We start from the raw sequence: 19,402 nt of genomic DNA, 5'->3' as shown, positions 1-19,402 counted from the left end.
TCAATATATGGATCCACACAGACAACTCATGTGCTATAGTATCAATAACCTCACAATCAGGCCCTCTGCCTCACTCAGTCATCAATCTCTCTAGTCTTTCGGGCTCACAACACTCATGTTAAGTAGCCAAATCAATGATATGAGATGTGATAATATACAATAAAAGAGACTGAGATATGATATGAAATGATGAATGTGAATGAGTACATAACTGTAATTAAGCAAATGACTCAACAACCAAGAATAACAACTGTGGGTCCCAATAGTACCAGCATATAGCCTAAACGTGATTTCTAGCTTAAATTACAGCTCAAGTAATTTAACACATAGAGTGCAGTAAAAATGTTCAGATAAGATAGCTACACAATTCCACGGAATCAACTAAATCATAACTCACATGGTGCACGCCCACACGCCTGTCGCCTAGCATGCGCGTTACCTCAACACCAATCACATAACACGTAATTCAGGGTTTCATACCCCTCAGCACCAAGTTTAGAAGTGTTATTTTCCTCAAACAAGCCAAATCCAATAATAAGCAAGCCAAATGATGCTCAAAAAATGCCATCTCGCGCCTACCAACCTCCGAACGGCTCGCATCTATCCAAAAGCAACTCAAATACATCAAATAATGTCAAAGGAAATAAACTCAATCGATAAAGGTCGAATCTTTAATCAAAAGTCCAAAATCAATCCAAAAGTCCAACCCGGGACCGCACCTTGGAACTCGATGAAACTTATAAAATCCGACAACTCATTCAATTACGAGTCCAACCATACTAGTTTCACTCAAATCCGACTCCGAATCGATGTTCAAAACTCAAAAATTCACTTTATAAAATTTTAGACAAAATCCCCCAATTTCCTCTTTAAAATTCATCAACCAACTGTCAAAAATGAAGATAGATTCGCGAAATATAATCAAAACCGGGTGTAGAACACTTACCTCAATCCACATGATGGAAATTTCTTCAAATATCGCCTCAATCCGAGCCCCAAATCTCAAAATATGATAAAAGAACCAAAAACCTCGATTTAATACTATTTTGCCCAGACCTTTACGTATATATGCGATAAAAGAGCTGCTTCTGCAACAAGACATCCGTTTTTGCGGAAATACACTAAGCACATACCCATCGCACCTGCGGAACCATATTCCGCTTCTGCGACATCGCAGGTGCGAGCCATCATCCGCACCTGCGCAAGACCTCGCTTTTGCGCTCCATCCCTTCGCACCTGCGCATCCGCACATGCGCCCAAATCTCCGCTTTTGCGACCTTCCTCACCCATATCTCACCTCGCTTCTGCGACTCCTTTGTCTCTTCTGTGACCATCGCACCTACCCAAAACTAGACGCAGGTTCGATCACACTAGATCCTGCCACCAGCAACCTTAGCCAAAATTGATCCCAACGATCTGAACCTCGTCTGAAACTCTTCCGAACCACTCGGAACCCCGTCCGAATATACCAACTAGTCCAATAACATAATGCGAACCTACTTGAGGTCTCAAATCACGCATAACAACAGCGAAATGACGAATCGCACCTCGAATCAAAAGTTAATGAACTTTCAACTTCCAAAACTCGCGCCGAAACATATTAAATCAACCCGGAATGAACCCAAATTTTGCACACAAGTCCCAAATGACATAACGAAGATATTCAAATTCCCGGAACCACAATCCGAATCCGATATCCACAAAGTCAACTTCCGGACAAACTTATAAACTTTCCAAACTTTCAAATTTCTAACTTTCGCCAATTAGCGCCGAAACTTTCTAGAAATATCAATATCCAAATGCAAATCCGGGCATACACCCGAGTCCAAAATCACCATCCGGATCTAACGGAACCATCAAAACTTCATTCCGGGGTCAAATTTACTAAAAATCAAACTTGGCCAACTCTTCCAACTTAAAGCTTAAACCATGAAATTCATTCTTTCAAATCGATTCTGAATAACCTCAAAAATCAAAACCGACGATTTACATAAGTCATAATACATCATACAGAGCTAGTCATGCCCTCAAACCACCGAGCAAAGTGCAAATGCTCAAAACGACCGGTCGGGTCGTTATAATTTTTTCCATCTATTTAATTATTTTTTTTAATATTCTATTTCACTCTTAGCTATATAATAAGTCTTACTAATATCTTAAAATTCTTAGCCAATAAAATATCATTTGCATACGAAGATGAGAATAGTATTAAATTACTTATGCAGAGAATTTCCTATAAGATCTGAATCTCGCATTTACGCACTGTATAAGTCTGAACAAGCTGTATCAAGCCATAATCATAACCTAAGGCACAATCACATGATATACCACATAACTCCAATAATCATAGCAATAACTCCCGATCACAGTAGCTGCTTAGAACAACCCAATACCTGTAATAAGCCTCTTATCGAACAAAACCCCGCTTTAAAATCTTCGTACACCGCCGATGATGAAATAAACACACAACAACTCATAACTACTCATCATATCAACAAACCATGGAGCTCCCTCCCCTTTGACAAGAACTATAACCAATTTCTAAGCCGACTTCCGATATTATCCTTCCAAATATACCGCAATCAAATCCGATAGCACCCCTCCTAGATCCGACGACCTCATCTTATCAAATACTAGCTACTCTACTGACATGCCACACCAATAATACCCAGAGCCACAAACCGTGCAATCCTTGCACCAATACGCAACAATTCAAATGTACCCAAACATGGAAAATGACTCAAACGAGAGAACCGCTCCGCAAGTTCAACAAGTACCACCACAACGCAATACTAATAAAAAAACCATTACACACCGTAGAACCATAACACACGAATCTAACATAAAGGATCATATCTCAACATAACTCCGGTGCAATGCGTGACCCCATCCAAACACTAGTCCATATGAAATACCTCAAGCCACTCTGCTCAAAATCAATAACCACGCGCAACTCGACATCAAGTACCCAATGTGCATGACCATAACCACGGAGAAGCAAATGACACAATGCCACACAACCTGAAAGAACATAACCAATGCGCAATCAATCATGCATCACCCAAATACTCATCTCGCTTAAATTCTACTATAAGACCCCAATAGAACCGCACCATGTGTGCATATAACCAACGAATCACAACCCCTCGTAGCATAGAAGGGTAACTCATAGAATATATCAGAACATGAATAAGATCAACACTAACTGAATGGCACATCCCTCACAATGGCAGTATGGAGTCAACCAATCTGACCCGGTGCAGAACACACATCCTTATTGGGCCTACTAATGGACCCCAAATCAACTCTGGCCACCCACAATAGATAAATAACACTTCGAAAGTCCACAATGACTGAATCATAACACATACCATCGTCTGGCTAGCTTTGGCTATATCTTCACAGTCCACAACCATGAAATAATCTGCTTATGAAAATTCCCGGTCTCCAAATTCATAGAACACACGAATCACCATATATGATCCCAACTCCACTTCCCGAATGTCTAACACATCTCTCATACACGATCATCCCATGAGGGATACTTCAATAATTCTCCCGTGCCACATAGCAAAAATTCGAATATTGGCAGTTGATCAACCAGGAGAGTACTGCAATACCAATGAAGCATCCGCAAGACAAAACACAATGCGCCTTCTGAAATGCACACCCTTATCAGGCAATACCAAGTAGTGATACCATTCACCTAGTCATCTGAAACCATCCATGTTGCATAAGAATTTATGACCTTCCCTTCAAAATTGGACTGTGACCTTGCACATGCAAATCTTAATCCCACACGACACACCGCATCAATCATGCCATCATGTGAAGAGTACAAGAATCTCGTAACTAACCCTAATTCACAAGCAGAATACATACCTGATCAGTCAGAAACCTTCAATTTGATCTCATCCAGGAGAAAATCTCAATACGCAACATGTTTCTCACGCCAGTAGGAAAAATCCATCTCAAGCCATGATAGAAACCATCGAGAACTCTTCGAAACCCATTTGCCCATAACCAAACCATCATAACTGAGTCTCTCTAACTCAACCAAGCCACAGAGGTCGCCAAACCCAAGAGTGTTGATACCAAAACACCTGTAGAGCCTCACCACATCATAAGTACCCAAAGAACCTATCATATATATTACCTTGTTGATCCAACCTACTACCAAGCTATCCTATTTCTCCGAGTTCTCTCCGAATTTCCCTCAAACTGACACTTCTCCTTGCTAGAACACCACGATCCTTAGCCAAAACTCACCCCATGAACTCTAGCATAGAACCACACCGCCCTAAGGCCTATAAGCCGTTGAATTCCCTCTTAAGTACCCCAAAGGTACCACAACCGAGATACCCACTCTGAAGAGACCTTCTGTAAATCTGGAGCCATTTTTCTCCACCTTCCTGATACCGAAATGTAAATCCATAATGATATAGATGTGCCACAAGTCTCGACATCATCCAACTTAAATCTCAGATTCTAACACATATACAAATATGCAAAATTCTCAATTGCTACATATAAATCTTGAATCCATTAAAACCTTCTCGAGAGTCATCCACTATGCTCAAATCTCAATTGCACCGACCAGACGGGCCGAACGACCTGTGCCCCATTAGCACAACAACACCTAAAGAAGTAATCTACCCCTTTCAACAACCGAGCAATTTCCTACTCCATGCGCACTACATCTTTCACGAATAACAACTCAATCATCCCATAATTCCCATATACACATAAAGTGTAATACAACCCATATCCAGAAGTAACCTTACTCGGTTCATCCTCGATATCAACCTCTGCAAGTCATAACCGATCCACAAGTATGCCTCAGACCAAAACCAATACAACACGCAACCATGCAATCAAATCTTCGATAGCAGACTCCCCCACTTGGCTCAAAGCCATAGATCAAAATACTCGATAATTCGCAATACCCATGCTCTATTATTACCATAATACCGCAAGGAAATTCAACTAAATCCTTCATAAGCTCACATAACACAAACCATATAGTACCTCAAATCATCTAGGCAAAATACATAAGTTATCCTCTAAACTATGGACCAAATCCCTGTTACACATTTTTTACGGACGAAAATTATCTTATACACTCAACCTTTCTAAAGTGTACCTAAGACGCATCACTTTTTTGTTGACCAATTTTTTAACATATGTGTGATATCACGCACCAATAAAGTCGTGACATGTGTCATAACTCAAGAAAAAATAAAATACTTAGTTAAAAATGCCACGTGTTGCTAACATGGCAAAACAACGAATTAAAAAGTGACTGTGGCTATTCTCATTTACTTTTTATTGTTATATTTTGTCCCTCATCTTTTCTCTTTCTTCTCCACCTACCTTATCTTTCTCCACCGCAAACAAAACTAAAATCTTTTTATTTCTACCCTGTTAAACCTCCATAACCACCATTAAATTCCACGCCGTTCTTCCATAACTAAACATAAATTACCATAGACCAGTAAAAAAACCCGGCCACCAGAAAATAGAGAAAATAACTAGCTGAATTTTTTCGCTCGAACTAAAGAGAACATCGAAAATTTTTAATTGGAAATCTGCCAAACCTTCACTATCATTGATCATTTTTCCAGATTTTTAATTGAGTTTTTGTAATTACCTTAGCTTGAGATCTTGTGTATATATACTGTAGAGACAGAAGATTTCTTTAGATTTGCAGAGCAAATATTGAGAATTGGCAATGGATTTCGGCCAGAAAACAATTAAGGTGAGAGTTGCGGAGCCATAAACGAAAACCTGACCTCTACTAGACTCCCATTTTAGTGTGTCACGACTAGGGATTTAATTTGGGGATTGGGGGTGAAGGATTCTAGGGTGGGAGATACCGTGATAGTGGTTTAGTGTTGAGACAAAAACAGAATTTTGAAAATGAAAGAGCTGCGGTGTAAAGTTCTGTAGTGGTCTTTGTATGGTGGCATTAATGAAGACCGGAGAATGTTAATGGCTGATTTCTTTCCTATTTCTTCTTTTTAGACGAAGAGAATGAAATGTGGAAGGGGGTGGGTAAAATGGTGTAAAAAACAATGGGAAATAAGAAAATAAAAAAGGCTGGACATGTGGCATAGTTTTGACCCAAATTTTTTACATTCACTTGCCTCTTTTAAGTGTAAAACACGCCTGTGCCAGCTGTAAAAAGTGGTGTCTTAGGCACAATTTAGAAAGGTTGAGTGTGTAAGATAATTTTCATCCGTAAAAAGTGTGTAATAGGGATTTAGTCCATAGTTTAGGGGGTAACTTATGTATTTTGCCAATCATCTACTAAGCTCGTAGACATCCACATGACGATAAAGTCAACTTTCTCAACCAAATTCAAATTCAAATCTCAACACAAATACCCCGCTGGTAGAAAAGAAACTCTCCACACAACATCATAAGTATCACACCTCCGCAGATTACTCCGTAAGAGATAATCCACCTGCTTAGCCTCAAATTGGCATCTTGCTATACCCTTTCACAGCCACGATTACTACGCCATCACTTAATCTTCCTGAGTCTGAACTCACAACAAGAAATGAAAATCTATTTCGTTCCACAATTAAACAATCATGAAAAATCTTTCAACACACTCATAACTCGAGACTATACGTCACATCAAGACGAAAATCAAGTACCCAATAGTCCTTCTCACATCCCAAGCAAACTCTTCTCGTCACATTCAAACCATCTGAACACATCCTGCAGTCATATCATACTCATCATATAGTCAACCAACCACTCATCGAGCCACAAATTCCATTAATAGGGACACTACCAGACTTATAAGTCTAAAAGCACGTGCTCACATAGCTGAAACCCCCATGCTCAAGCTACGGTCAAAACCTGGCCCCAAGTCCTCCAGACTGGCCTATCATTAGTACGCCAAAATCACATCTCGCACCTCATCCATGGAATCATAAGTCGTCGATGTACAACTGATACCGAGTGCTCACATGCACATACGAATGCATGGAAGGGATTCAAAAAGATACGCTTGAAGCTGAATCAATGTCGCACGATAAGGAAAGAAAGATGGAAAGTTTATCCTAAATGCCTTGTAGCCTCTCGAAGATAGGTATGGACGTCATCATACCGATCCGCAAGACTCTACTAGACACTTGCTCATGACTTGTAGAACTTATGAACCTACAGCTCTGATACCAACTTGTCACGACCCAAAATCTAACTAGTTGTGATGGCACCTAACCCAACCCGCTAGGTAAGCTAATTAACAACTATCCAATTCCAATGAAATTTAATAAGACAATTAAGTAAAGAAAATATTTGCATCTTATACATTCCCCAAGGACTGGTAGTACAAATCATGAGCGACTAAAATTTAAAATTTACAAAGGTGGTATGAAATAAAGTACATCATCTATTTGAAATATACATGAACAGATCTTTCGTAAGTCTAGATCTACCATGAATAAGAGGCAGCTATAACCGAAATGCAGGTACATCTTCAAATCCAGCGCCCATAGAAAAAAGCAACATCAGCATCCAACATCTACACACAAGGTGCAGAAGTGTAGTATGAGTATAACCGACCACATGTACTCAATAAGTAACAAACCTAACCTTAGGTTGAAAGTAGTGACGAACTGGGACAAAGGTCAGATCCAACACCAATAGCCAATAACAGTTCATAACAATATAATAAAAGTGGAATAGGAAATAACTCAGAGATATAATGTTCAACTCGTTCATAGTTCCGGAAAATAGGCATATTTTTCAAGTATCATAGTGAAAAACCCAAATCTCTTACCGAAAGCACCAAAATATGAGTAAGTTTGTAAAATCATGACTTTTCTTTCCAAAACCTTTCAACAAGTAAATGTTTCATCATCAAATGGCATGAGGAAAAATACATCTTTATGCCTACATGTCCATGTATATGAGAAGTCATAAATGACGTGATACCGTACAGCATGTGAAAAAAATACATCTCTATGCTTGTATGTCAAGTGTGCATGTCGAATGCAATACAACATAGTGAATAACCATATGCATACTCTCAGAGTATCAATCCACTCAGTCCTCCCAGTCACTCAGTCCTCACAGTCACTCAATCCTCCCAATCGCTCGGCACTTGCGCTCGGCACTCGCACTCGTACTCAATAGGTACCTGCGCTCACTGTGGGTGTGCAGACTCCGGAAGGGCTCCTTCAGCCCAAGCGCTATAATGAGCCAATCATGGTATGAATTCGCACAGACAACTCACGTGCCATAGTATCAATATCTGAATTCGCACAGATAATTCATGTGTTGCACGGATAACTCACGTGCTATAGTACCAATACAAGGATCCACACGGACAACTCACGTGCTATAGTATCAATAACCTCACAATAGGCCCTCGGCCTCACTCAATCATCAATCTCTCCAGTCTCTCGAGCTCACAACACTCATGCTAAGCAGCCCAAATCAATGATATGAGATGTGACAAAATACAATAACAAAGACTGAGATATGATATGAAATGATGAATGCGACTAAGTACATAACTGCAATTAAGCAAATAATTCAACAACCAAGAACGACCATTGTGGGTCCTAATAGTACCAGCATATAGCCTAGACGTGATTTTTAGCGTAAATTACAGCTCAAGTGCTTTAACACATAGAGTACAGTAAAAATATTCAGATAAGATAGCTACACAGTTCTACGGAATTGATTAAATCACAACTTACACGGTGCACACCCACACGCCCGTTACCTAGCATGCGCGTCACCTCAACATCAATCGCATAGTACGTAATTCAGGGTTTCATACCCTCAGCACCAAGTTTAAAAGTGTTACTTACCTCGAACAAGTCAAATCCAATATCTGCGATCTTCCTCAACCAACTCTCACCTCGCTTCTGCGACTCCTTTGTCGCTTCTGCGACCATCGCACCTGCGCAAAACTAGCCGCAGGTGCGATAACACCAGATCTTGCCACCAGTAGCCTTGGCCAAAATTGATCCCAACGATTCGAACCTCGTCCGAAACTCTTCCGAACCACTCGGGACCCCGTCCGAATATACCAACTAGTCCAATAATATAACGCGAACCTACTCGAGGCCTCAAATCACGCATAACAATAGCGAAACGACGAATCGTACCTCGAATCAAAAATTAATGAACTTTGAACTTTCAACTTCCAAAACTCGCACCGAAATATATTAAATCAACTCGGAGTGAACCCAAATTTTGCACACAAGTCTCAAATGACATAATGAATACTTAATAAATTTTAAGTTGTGAATATAGGCTGAGAGATGTAAAAATTAAGAGTGGTACTGAAGTATCATCCTATTTGTGCAAATCACCCCACCCCACCCACATAATTGTCTGGCCCATGGGTTTAACCCGGAAAAGCGGGTGGGTCCCGTTTTATTGCATATAAACTCCGACCACGTTTTGTGCTGGCGGCTTTTGGAAACGGGACCCAGATGACGCAATCAACTAACTGAGAGGCGCGGTGGTCGGTGGGAAGGCCATCATTACGCATGGGTAGGCACCTGTCTATTTAAATTCCTCCCTCTTCAACTTCGTAGTAGCATTACATTTACTTCATATCAGTAGCAAAACTCTCCATTCTTCCCAATTTTTTCAGCTTCCATTTTGAAGGTACTCTTCAAATTTATCAGTGTGTCATTTATTTATTTTTTTTAAAAATATCTGGAAGTATATTTGATTTGGTAGAGACGGACACTGTTACTTTTATTCATTTAAGAGGTTTTGAACAATTTTACCAATCATTTCGCAAATTATAACTCTACCTTCTCTTTTCTAACTATGTACTATTTTTTTATGCTTCAGAAAGCACCTGTTAAAATTTTTGTTTGCTGCTAAATTATTTTGTTGAATAGTGTCACCTACTCAAAATGCCAGATTCTTCGGGTTGGAATTTCACCATCGTCCATTACAAAAAAGAAAAAGAAAAAAAGAAATCACGTCCGCACCTGAGAGGTGTGTTGCAGGCATGAATAAAGTATGCCTTCTCTAAAATTTTATGATATTAAACGAGGCGATTCACATAATTCAATTCAACAGTATAGTCCTAGTTGTAACGGTTTTAAGCATCATGAAATGTGTAAGTTTCACTGCACGCAGGACCGGCAGGAGCTTTAGTTCTTGCTTTTGCTAATTAATTATCACTTTCAATTAGCTTTGCGCAAAATTGTTAGCACAAGTCATATGGGCATGCGAGTTTATTTGCATTTCTATCCTGTTGTGTTTACCAGGTGATTAAATGAAAAATTTGGCTGCAGAACTTGTGACTAAATTGAGATCTTATGGAGCAAATGTTAGTTCAAAATGGTGTTAAAAAGGTACAGTTGCTTCCGGCGGTAAATGATGACCATGGAGGTGTTATAGTAGAACTAGAGGAGCCTATGGACCCAAATATCTTTCATAACATGCTTAGAAGTTCGTTACATCAATGGAAGCTGCAGGTATATTGATCTTGTTACTCTTATTAGGAGCAACTATTTGCATTATTTTTCTGTTTATACGTGATAATACAGTCAATGAGAGCACTGTGCTGGAATACTTGTGTAATATATATATGGTTGACTTTGCTTCCCTTTTTCTCTTTCAATTCTTTTCTACTGCTTTGACATTTATTATTTTGCAGGGGAAAAAGGGCGTGTGGATTAAAATGCCCATTCAACTTGCAAATCTGGTTGAACCTGCAGTTAAGGTAATGTATTCTTACTTTTTGTTGTGTAACAAGCGCATAATGTCCACTGGAACGCCCATGAATTTTATCATCAACTTGATTTTGATGTTATAGTTCATCTTGATAAATGAAGTACATGGAATTCCAGCTAAGCTACTTCAATGTGTCATAGAATATGCAATTTTCAAATGTTTGTTTCGAACAAATGAAGTTGCAGTGAAACCCAAGCCATAGTATAATGAAACAATGTCTTCTTGATCCAAATTGGAATTGCTTAATTTTATTCTTTGAAATTTACAGCAGTAAAGTATTTACCAACCTTGTTTTCACAAACTCAAAAGTCAAAGCTGCCGCTTATATCATCCTTTGGGTTGAGAAATAATATCTTATCTGTTCAATCATGCTGATCTTATTCTTAACATTGGATGCAGGAAGGGTTTTGGTACCACCATGCAGAACCTCATTACCTGATGCTTGTGTATTGGATTCCTGAAACTGGGAATACAATCCCTGCAAATGCCTCACATCGAGTAGGTATTGGGGCTGTCGTCTTGAATGAGAAAAGAGAGGTAATTAAAATCAGCTATAAATTCTCTTCTAGTAGTTATCCACATGGACATGATACTTCACTTAATCTGTATCTGTTCTAATTCTCAATACGATATTTCCCTCCTTGAATGTCAGACTTATGTTACCTAAAATGGTATATCATAGTCCTGATGCATCAAATTGCTTTTGAAGATGATCTGATCTTTAAAGTCTGCCCGTTGTGATAGAGCTGGCGTTCTGCGTTAGTGTCACTTCATGCATACAGACAATTTGGACACTTCATTTCCTATTTGTCAAATCTTGATTCTCTGCTAGCATCTTACCGTTCTTAGTCAAAGGAGAGTGATTGTGAATGCACTTGCCACTAAATATCATGTAAAAAAAGTAAGAGCTATTTAGCATCATATTTGGTAAGTCCACTAACCTATTTTGCATATATCTCTATGTCTAACTAGATGTATTGGCCCTCTGTGGTAACTCTCCGTGAACAAAGCATATCTTTATCATTAGAAACATCCCTCTTGTCTTGGACCACTATGCTTAAGCATATTGGAGGTAATTATTTCGTAGGTTCGTCATCCATTCTCTTAACTGCAAACTCTTGTTTTCAGCTGCTTGTTGTCCAAGAAAGTAGTGGCAGAATGAAGGGAACGGGGATTTGGAAGATCCCTACTGGTGTTGTTGAAGAGGTATGCTCAATGTTGAAGCTAAAGTCAGCTTTAAATACAAGTCATATATCAACTTGAAGTTTTAAACTGTTTTAAGCTTTTGTCCTGCAGGGTGAGGATTTATTTGAAGCTGCAATAAGGGAAGTAAAAGAAGAAACAGGAGTAAGTATATACTATATACAACAGTAAAACATTCAACAGTCAAAGTTGACCTAAAATGCTACATAATGAATCAATCAATCAATGCATCTAAGTTTTCTGCCGTACATTTAACCGTTATTGTTTCTCTGAGATTATCTGGGTTTCTTTTGGTGCAGATTGATATTGAATTTCTAGAAGTGCTTGCATTCAGGTAGGAAATTTGTGCATTTCGTTGATTATTTGACCAAGTATGTATGTCATTTTTTCATTTAGTGGCTAACCCGTTGGCACTGGCAAAAGAACGGAATTGATTCAAGTTTAATGTGATATACCTTGGCTGTTTGTTTCACAAGGTTGTGGGTTTACTCATCATGATATATTATGTGTGAAGAAAATGAAAAGCCGTGCCTGTGCAGACAAATTTTGCAAGATACTATTGCCTCTCCTCCATATTGACTATCTTGTTTAGTTTACCTAGGTTAACCACCTTCCACGGTGATAATCAAAAAATAGTTAACTACCTTTTGAAAAGAAAAGTTCAGAAGTTTTAATCTTTTTAAAGTTCTATAAGGTGTAACTTTATATGCATTGGAAATTCATGTTTGATTAAATGGACCTATTGACTAGTAGGAGTATCTGAAGGATTGGTGTAAAATTTCTTAATTTTTCAGAACCTAGAATATTATGGCGTCATGACATTTCTGTTGACAGGCAGATGCACAAGTCATTCTTTGGAAAGTCAGACTTATTCTTCATTTGCATGATGCGCCCTCTTACGTTTAACTTACAAAAGCAAGATTTAGAAATTGAGGCAGTTCAGGTATTTCTAGTTTGTTTTACGGATTTGTTACAGTATTCTCAAATCCTATTTAGCAAATGTTATGCGATATTACTGCGTTGCAGTGGATGTCACTAGAAGTGTATGGTGCTCAACCTTTTGTTCTGAAACATGGCATTTTCAAATACATCAAAGATCTGTGCTTGGCAAAGGCAGAAGGGGGTTACCTGGGGTTTACTCCTGTACCGATTAAATCTTATTTTGATGATCCTACGAGTTACCTTTATTTCAATGAAGATGGTCTGGTCCAGTAAAACTCTGTAATTCATCTATGAAGAAACAGAGTGGGGCAATCACATATGCCAGATTAACGGTATGACTCACTTTTATCTACACCGCTCTATTCAGGTCTCATTTCATTCTAATACTAGTAGTTCCCAAACTAAGAAGTAGGATAAGTGATAGCATAGATCTTCTGTTATCCTATAATTGATGTTTTATAGTAGTCGTATCGATTGCTCGTACACCGAAATAAAATGTAGTTTCCAAGTCTTGTATGCCTCATTTTCCGTAGTGTATCCAATGAACCACAGAAGGCATACTTCTTCCAATTTGCTTGCTTCGTTTCTTATTCTTTGTTCATCTAATTAGTAATTTCTCATGTAAAATCCTTACCTATGGAGCAAGTACTTTGTTGGAGGAGTGTAATTGTATTTTTATCCCGAGTGTGTAGCTGTATTGACTACACTGAACGGAAGGAAACAACTAAAGGAATCCTGATGAGGTGCTAATTTATGAAAAGGTTTTATAATGCTACTATTTTGTTTATAATAATGTTGGATTAGTTAGAGTTTATGGGTTAGCATTTGAGAGAAGGAAGCTTGTCCCTCGTTAGAAAAATAGAGAAAGGTAGAGGTGCTTTTAAACACTTCTAGTCTTATTTGGTTTGAATAATTTGAGGGATATTTGGAGGGAAACCAATTGTGGCTATATTTTAATTTAATTTTAGTCACCTATTATTTCTTTTATTTAATTAAAAAGTCTTTATTAATTATTCAAAACGTTTCAATAGTTCTATTTTAAATTTAAAGGTGCCCGTTGATTCCAACAGCTCCTAGAGGTATTACAAATACCTGTTGTCTCTCCAAAAACTATATACATCAACAACTACAGAATTATTTCTTCCTCTCTCTTTCTATTATTTTTGCAACTCACAAAGTTTGTTCTTGTGAAAATTCGGATTAATTGCTACTATTCGAATTTTGTTGTCTTGGTAAATTCCTGGAGGAATTGTGTTACCATCGCTGCAACAACGACGTGGGAGGCTTAAATTCCTTAAGGATAATGATTACACTATCAAAGACGGTGTATTTCTAACAAATAATGTGATTTAAGATAGAGAGTGGCTCAGTGGCCTTAGGCAGTCTCTTCAAAATGTTCTTTGGATTTTTTTTAAAGCATTTTCTGACAAATGTTTTTGGGTAGTTCTTTCAAAGTTACAGTCGTTAGTTTTCACCCTTAGGTTATCCTTTGTGTTTTCACTTCAGACAACAATTTTGCAAATTAGAATTTTTCTTATTTTTGGAGCCAATTTTGTGTTTTAGCTGTTATCGCCGGGGTTCGTGCGCGGGGGGATTAGTTTTGGACATAAATGATTCCTTTTACTATTTCCATTTTTCTAATGCAACGTAAAACAAAAGCAACTTAAGATGAGGTGATGAATCTGTAATGATTCATGAAATTTTGGAGAGCCAACATTGGGGAATCCGAAAGTCAATCATTCCACTGCTTTATAAGTATGTACACTAAAGAGAACCGATTGAAGAGTAAATACATATCCAACTTTGAACTGTTAGGCATAAATACTGTGATAGGGGAGTAGGAGGCCATTCTAAATGCTGCTGTAGCCTGGTCCTCAGTGGGATCTACTTCTGCAAGCAAGAGACAGTGTTGGTCACAAAACCTGTTAACTGAAATTGAACTTGGTGAACTTGTTTTGAGTCTCGGAATGTTGCTTGTTGACTCCTCAGGGCTGATTTTCTTAATCAGCAGTTAATAATTATGCTTTTTATTAACCCTTAAATAGGGGTAAGGACCCCACTTGTAGAAAATTACTAGATTTTTTGTTGTTGTAGATGGCACTATAATTATTTAGAAAGTACTATTAGATGAGTTGATCTTATTTCGAGCTTTACCATTATTTTGGACTAATAAAGTTACTATATTGAAGTGAAGATGAATCCAAGGGCAGTATAACACTGTCCTTTTTGTTGGTATAGCCATTTGTATTTAGAATCCATCAACTCAACTAATTAAGATTTGTTGCTACATAAAGCTCATTAAAAAGGTGTCTTATCACAGGAAGTTTTGTATTTCTAGATTGAAACTGAAAAGTGGAGAGATGCAGGAACAATATATAGCACTCATTTTCAAGAAAAGGTCGATCAGTTATTAGTACTGCATTTTCCAGTTAGTGGGCCTTACCAACTTTATCAAAAGTCAGTCCCTAACAGGGCTTCAAACGGTGCCTAACCCAACTGCTAATTCCACGGTCAAACATTGAAAGGCCAGAATTTCTCTGGACAAGTGAGTCGATGCTCCAATTTCAATGACCATTTCTAGAAGGAATCTTAAATTTGAGTTTGAAATCTAGAGATCAGTGAGCCAATTAAAAAGTACTCCACAAAATCATGGTAGCAATAAAATTCATCTCTTTCAGTTTCCGCAACCCCAATGCCAATAACGAATTTAGAATTCCTCGATTTGTTAATGTAGCTGTCAATCAACTAAAACTTAGTTTACGGGTTATTGTAGGTAAGTAAAAATTTGTGTGTTTTTATCAAATCTTATCAAGTTACTATGGTTAAGTGATTTAAATAAAGTGAAAATATATATTAATTACTCATAATTAAGTGATAGAAACCTATATATAAACATATATAGTGTATCTAATGATTTGATACGAATACTAAGTGCAGAGTAAATTTTTAGTTATTGTTTAAATGTGATAAGCAATCTAGAAAAGAAAATAAATAGGAGTAATATTTTACAACTTACAACGGTTCAATATGTACCTGAATAGATTCAATAGTCATGTTCTTGAATTGAGACAAAATCTCCCAAACAAATTGAGTAAAGCCACTTCGGAATAATGCATAACAGCGAAAGAAAAATTTAAATTTATGACATAGAGTAAGATGGCAACGGAATTATATGAAAAGCTGATCATAAATTCATAATTAATGGTTAACACGCAAACAAGGACTCATATTACAGAATCAATTCCATCTCTGAATCAACTTAACACTTAACAGAGAAAATCAAAGACACACTAACAAAGAAGAAAATGGGTCTAAAAACTTAGTACAAAAGCAAAAAAAGAAAAAGCAAAAGCACCATAAAGCCTGTTAGACAATATAGAAACTTACACTGCTACCGTTACAAATCCACTTATTTCACAATTAATTAAAAGCCCCTAGAGTTCAACAATTAAAACCTAAGGAAAAACAGACATTGTTTTTTTTCAAAGACCTATGGAAATAAAAATAAAACTCACATCAATAATTTGAAGGCAAACCATATACTGAAAACGGCGGTAAGCGATGCTCCGGCTTTGCACCTAACAGCACCGTTATCATCTGCGGTCGAATCGGCAGAATCATCACCAGGACCATCCGCCGGAGAATCCGCCGGTGAATCAGCGGAAGACTCAGGTGCCGGCGGCGACTTGTGTTTATCCTTAGAGTGCTTAGGAGATTCAGCGTCAGCCTCCGGTGACGGCGCCGGCGCCGGAGTAGGAGCAGCCTTGAATAATTCCTTTGGTAATAACACCTTATCAAGCGAAAATATCGCCAGCGGCTGTTCATCAACCAAAGTCCCCGTGATCTTCGCAGTCACAACCTTCGTCTTCAGTGTAACATCTTCGCCGTCATTTTGAACGGTAAAATCGTACTTCTTAGCGCCGTCTGTAGCTAACGTGTTCATAACGCCGTTATTAGATTTCAAACTCGATATCGATTGATAAATAGGAACTCCGTGATACTCGAGCAGCGACTGTTTACCTTCAGCGGTTAAATTCTTAAACTTAGGTGAAAAATTCTTCATTGCGTCATCTCCAGGGCAAAATATCGTTAATCCGCCATCAACATTGTCCTCAAAAGTCTTTTCAGCAGGAGAAGCTAAAAGCGTCTCAGCAAAAACTTTGCAGCCGTGAGCAGACATTAGCGAAGTGAGATTCATCTGACTTGGTCCTGGAGTCGGAGCTTCAGCTTCGGCTGAGGGCAAAATCGTACTTATTTGGATAACGGAGATGTTATAAGGAATCTCCTCAACGGATTTAACAAATTTGGCGGGAGGAGGGCCATCGTAATCGGCGGGGCTAAAAACGACTTTCCCTCCTTTTAAGTTAGTGATATTGACAAAGCCGGAAGAACCGGAAGCGGAGCCGGTGGCTTGGAACATAGTGGCAGCAAGTGCAGTGCCGTTAGTGATCTGGTGAAGCTTTTTGGCGCCGAAGTAATCGAGAAGCACGTGAAATGAGAGCACGTTTTTCATGGCGTAAATGGAAAGGTGCTTGGAGAGTAGATCTGACATGCCGGCATTATCGACGGCGCAGATGGTGATGGTTTGACGGCGGTTGATTTCGTAGGCGAGGTGTGTTGTTGTTAAGTAGTGGTTGAAAGTGGAGAATTGTGGATGTTTGGCTAGAATGCGGGTGATGTTGTGTGCTTCAGTGGCACAAAGGAGAAGGGCAAGAGAGAAACCCACCGCGGCCGCAGCGGCCGACGACAAAAGCTGCATGTTATTGTTGCAAGAGAGAAGAATTCCGGCGACTGTGTGTTGGAGTGAAGAAGTGGACTGTGAGAAAGAGAGAGAGAGAGAGAGAGAGAGGGTGATATTCACTAATTCAGTGAAGTGGAAATAAAGGGAGTTTATTGGGGCTAGTGAGATCTCAAGTGACTGCAAATTTATTGACCAAGTACGAACCTTAAAATTACAGAAAGGGCTACCACTTGATGTGTATAATATGTGTTTTTACACGTACCTCACATATATTAATATTGCTAAATTGTTATATGTACATTATACTTTATGGGTAGTTTGGTGGTAAAGAAGTTAACCTAGGATTAAATTATTTCGAGATTAATTATTTCACTTTTTTATAGGGATAAAAAATACTACAATCCCGAAATAATTAATTTCGGGATTAATTATACTGTAATTTTCTTTCAACCAAACATAGAATAAACTCTTCTTAAATTTTATCTCGAGATTAATTATTCCTTATCTCTCGTACCAAACGAGCCCTTGGTGTATATATATGGATTAACATAATTACTGAGGATTTTAATAGTGATTTTAACTTGTTTGGAATAAAGTCTTACTAATTGTTATTGTATCACATTAGTTTGTCACTTATTTATAATAAACTGATAATAATTAATAACTATACTGTAATCCCAAATTACTTATATTACTATAATTTGATGTAAATATTAGTGCATATATATATTTGGGATTTTTAACTTAATTACAAGTTGACATACAATTTATCAATTATATACAAATTAATATTAATGAATATCCCATGATATTATGAATTGAATAGGGAATTCCCTCTTCGCTCTTTCTTTTCGATCTCTCTCTCTCTGTCTCTCATTCTCTATCAGTATTATTATACTAATATCTTCATGTGGATTAACTGAAGAAATAAAACTAATGTTAAGTGAAAAAAGAGAGAAGATTAACACCTAGCAAAGTCCTTGCGTCAGGTCCTATGAAAACGAGAAAGTAAATAAGAAAGAAATTAGCTTTGATGAAGAGAATCATTTTAGTTATTATTCTTTTAGCTTTTTGGAATGAATAAACAAAATAGTATTAATTAGAAGCGAGTAGATTGAATTGGAAACTATGTTAATCCATTAAAAACTTCATTGACAGCCATTAAAAAGTTTCAAAGCTTTGAATTCGAAAATGGAATTTTATGAAATTATTTTTTGTTTGGTTTGGGTGTTGTTGCAAATGATTGGGAATATCCGTTGGAGTTTATATCTCAAATTTGAGATAATTTGGTGAAGATTCGAGGTGATTTTGGTTGAAACTTCATATTGAAACTCGAAAAAGAAGACATGAACAAATTGTATATATTTTGTATGTCGAATGTAGAAATGGTATACAAAATATCTACAACTTACATAATTGTATATAAGTTGTATATAAATTGTATGTAAATTGTAGCTTTTGATCTGATTCTGTACAAAAAATGTGTATTTATGTTGTAGATAAATTATAGATTTTAACCGAATTTGTATATATTTTGTAAAAAACTTTCGTTATTTACTGTAAATATGAAAACTTAAACAAAATCGGGTAAATAAATTTAAAATCTTGTATATATACGAAAAAAGTTACCTATCTAAATGGTTGTTTCTTGTTCAGGTTTTTGGAAATTTTTAATGGGTAAAAATTATGAACATCCTCGAGTTCTTTTTAAATATCAAGACTTTGAACAATTGTCATCCTCCTCTGTTCCTTCTATGCAATATCTATTTTATCCTTGATATTTTTGAT

General features: G+C 37.6%; 2 protein-coding genes across 3 annotated transcripts; one reads left to right on the top strand and one right to left on the bottom strand.

Moving 5' to 3' along the window:
* Positions 1–9,442: 9,442 nt before the first annotated feature.
* Positions 9,443–13,443, top strand: LOC104116077 (nudix hydrolase 10-like). Of its 2 annotated transcripts, none has more exons than XM_009626865.4 (9): positions 9,443–9,642; positions 10,287–10,469; positions 10,652–10,717; positions 11,128–11,265; positions 11,857–11,934; positions 12,025–12,075; positions 12,231–12,265; positions 12,766–12,874; positions 12,958–13,443. In XM_009626865.4, the coding sequence occupies exons 2-9, from the start codon at positions 10,311–10,313 to the stop codon at positions 13,144–13,146; spliced, it is 825 nt and encodes a 274-aa protein (XP_009625160.1). In that variant the 5' UTR covers positions 9,443–9,642; positions 10,287–10,310; the 3' UTR covers positions 13,147–13,443. The 2 variants fall into 2 exon arrangements, with proteins under 2 accessions (XP_009625160.1, XP_009625161.1); XM_009626866.4 differs by having other exon boundaries at positions 9,559–9,642; positions 10,260–10,469.
* Positions 13,444–16,041: 2,598 nt separating this feature from the next.
* On the bottom strand, positions 16,042–17,828 carry LOC104116078 (fasciclin-like arabinogalactan protein 1). The gene has a single exon (XM_009626867.4). It carries the CDS (start codon positions 17,630–17,632, stop codon positions 16,385–16,387), a length of 1,248 nt encoding a protein of 415 aa, XP_009625162.1. The 5' UTR covers positions 17,633–17,828; the 3' UTR covers positions 16,042–16,384.
* Positions 17,829–19,402: the final 1,574 nt, after the last annotated feature.

The sequence above is a fragment of the Nicotiana tomentosiformis genome, chromosome 7 (assembly GCF_000390325.3).
Source record: "Nicotiana tomentosiformis chromosome 7, ASM39032v3, whole genome shotgun sequence".
NCBI classification, from domain to species: Eukaryota; Viridiplantae; Streptophyta; class Magnoliopsida; order Solanales; family Solanaceae; genus Nicotiana; species Nicotiana tomentosiformis.
Note: the sequence above shows the minus strand (reverse complement) of the source record. Positions and strands in the feature narration are given on the sequence as shown.

Bases quoted from the DNA above. Each gene is read 5' to 3' on its own strand.
- LOC104116077 (XM_009626865.4), top strand. From the start codon at position 10,311: ATGGAGCAAATGTTAGTTCAAAATGGTGTTAAAAAGGTACAGTTGCTT. The intron at 10,470-10,651 runs GTATATTGATCT...ATTATTTTGCAG, and splicing joins TACATCAATGGAAGCTGCAG to GGGAAAAAGGGCGTGTGGAT. The intron at 12,875-12,957 runs GTATTTCTAGTT...ACTGCGTTGCAG, and splicing joins TAGAAATTGAGGCAGTTCAG to TGGATGTCACTAGAAGTGTA.
- LOC104116078 (XM_009626867.4), bottom strand. From the start codon at position 17,632: ATGCAGCTTTTGTCGTCGGCCGCTGCGGCCGCGGTGGGTTTCTCTCTT.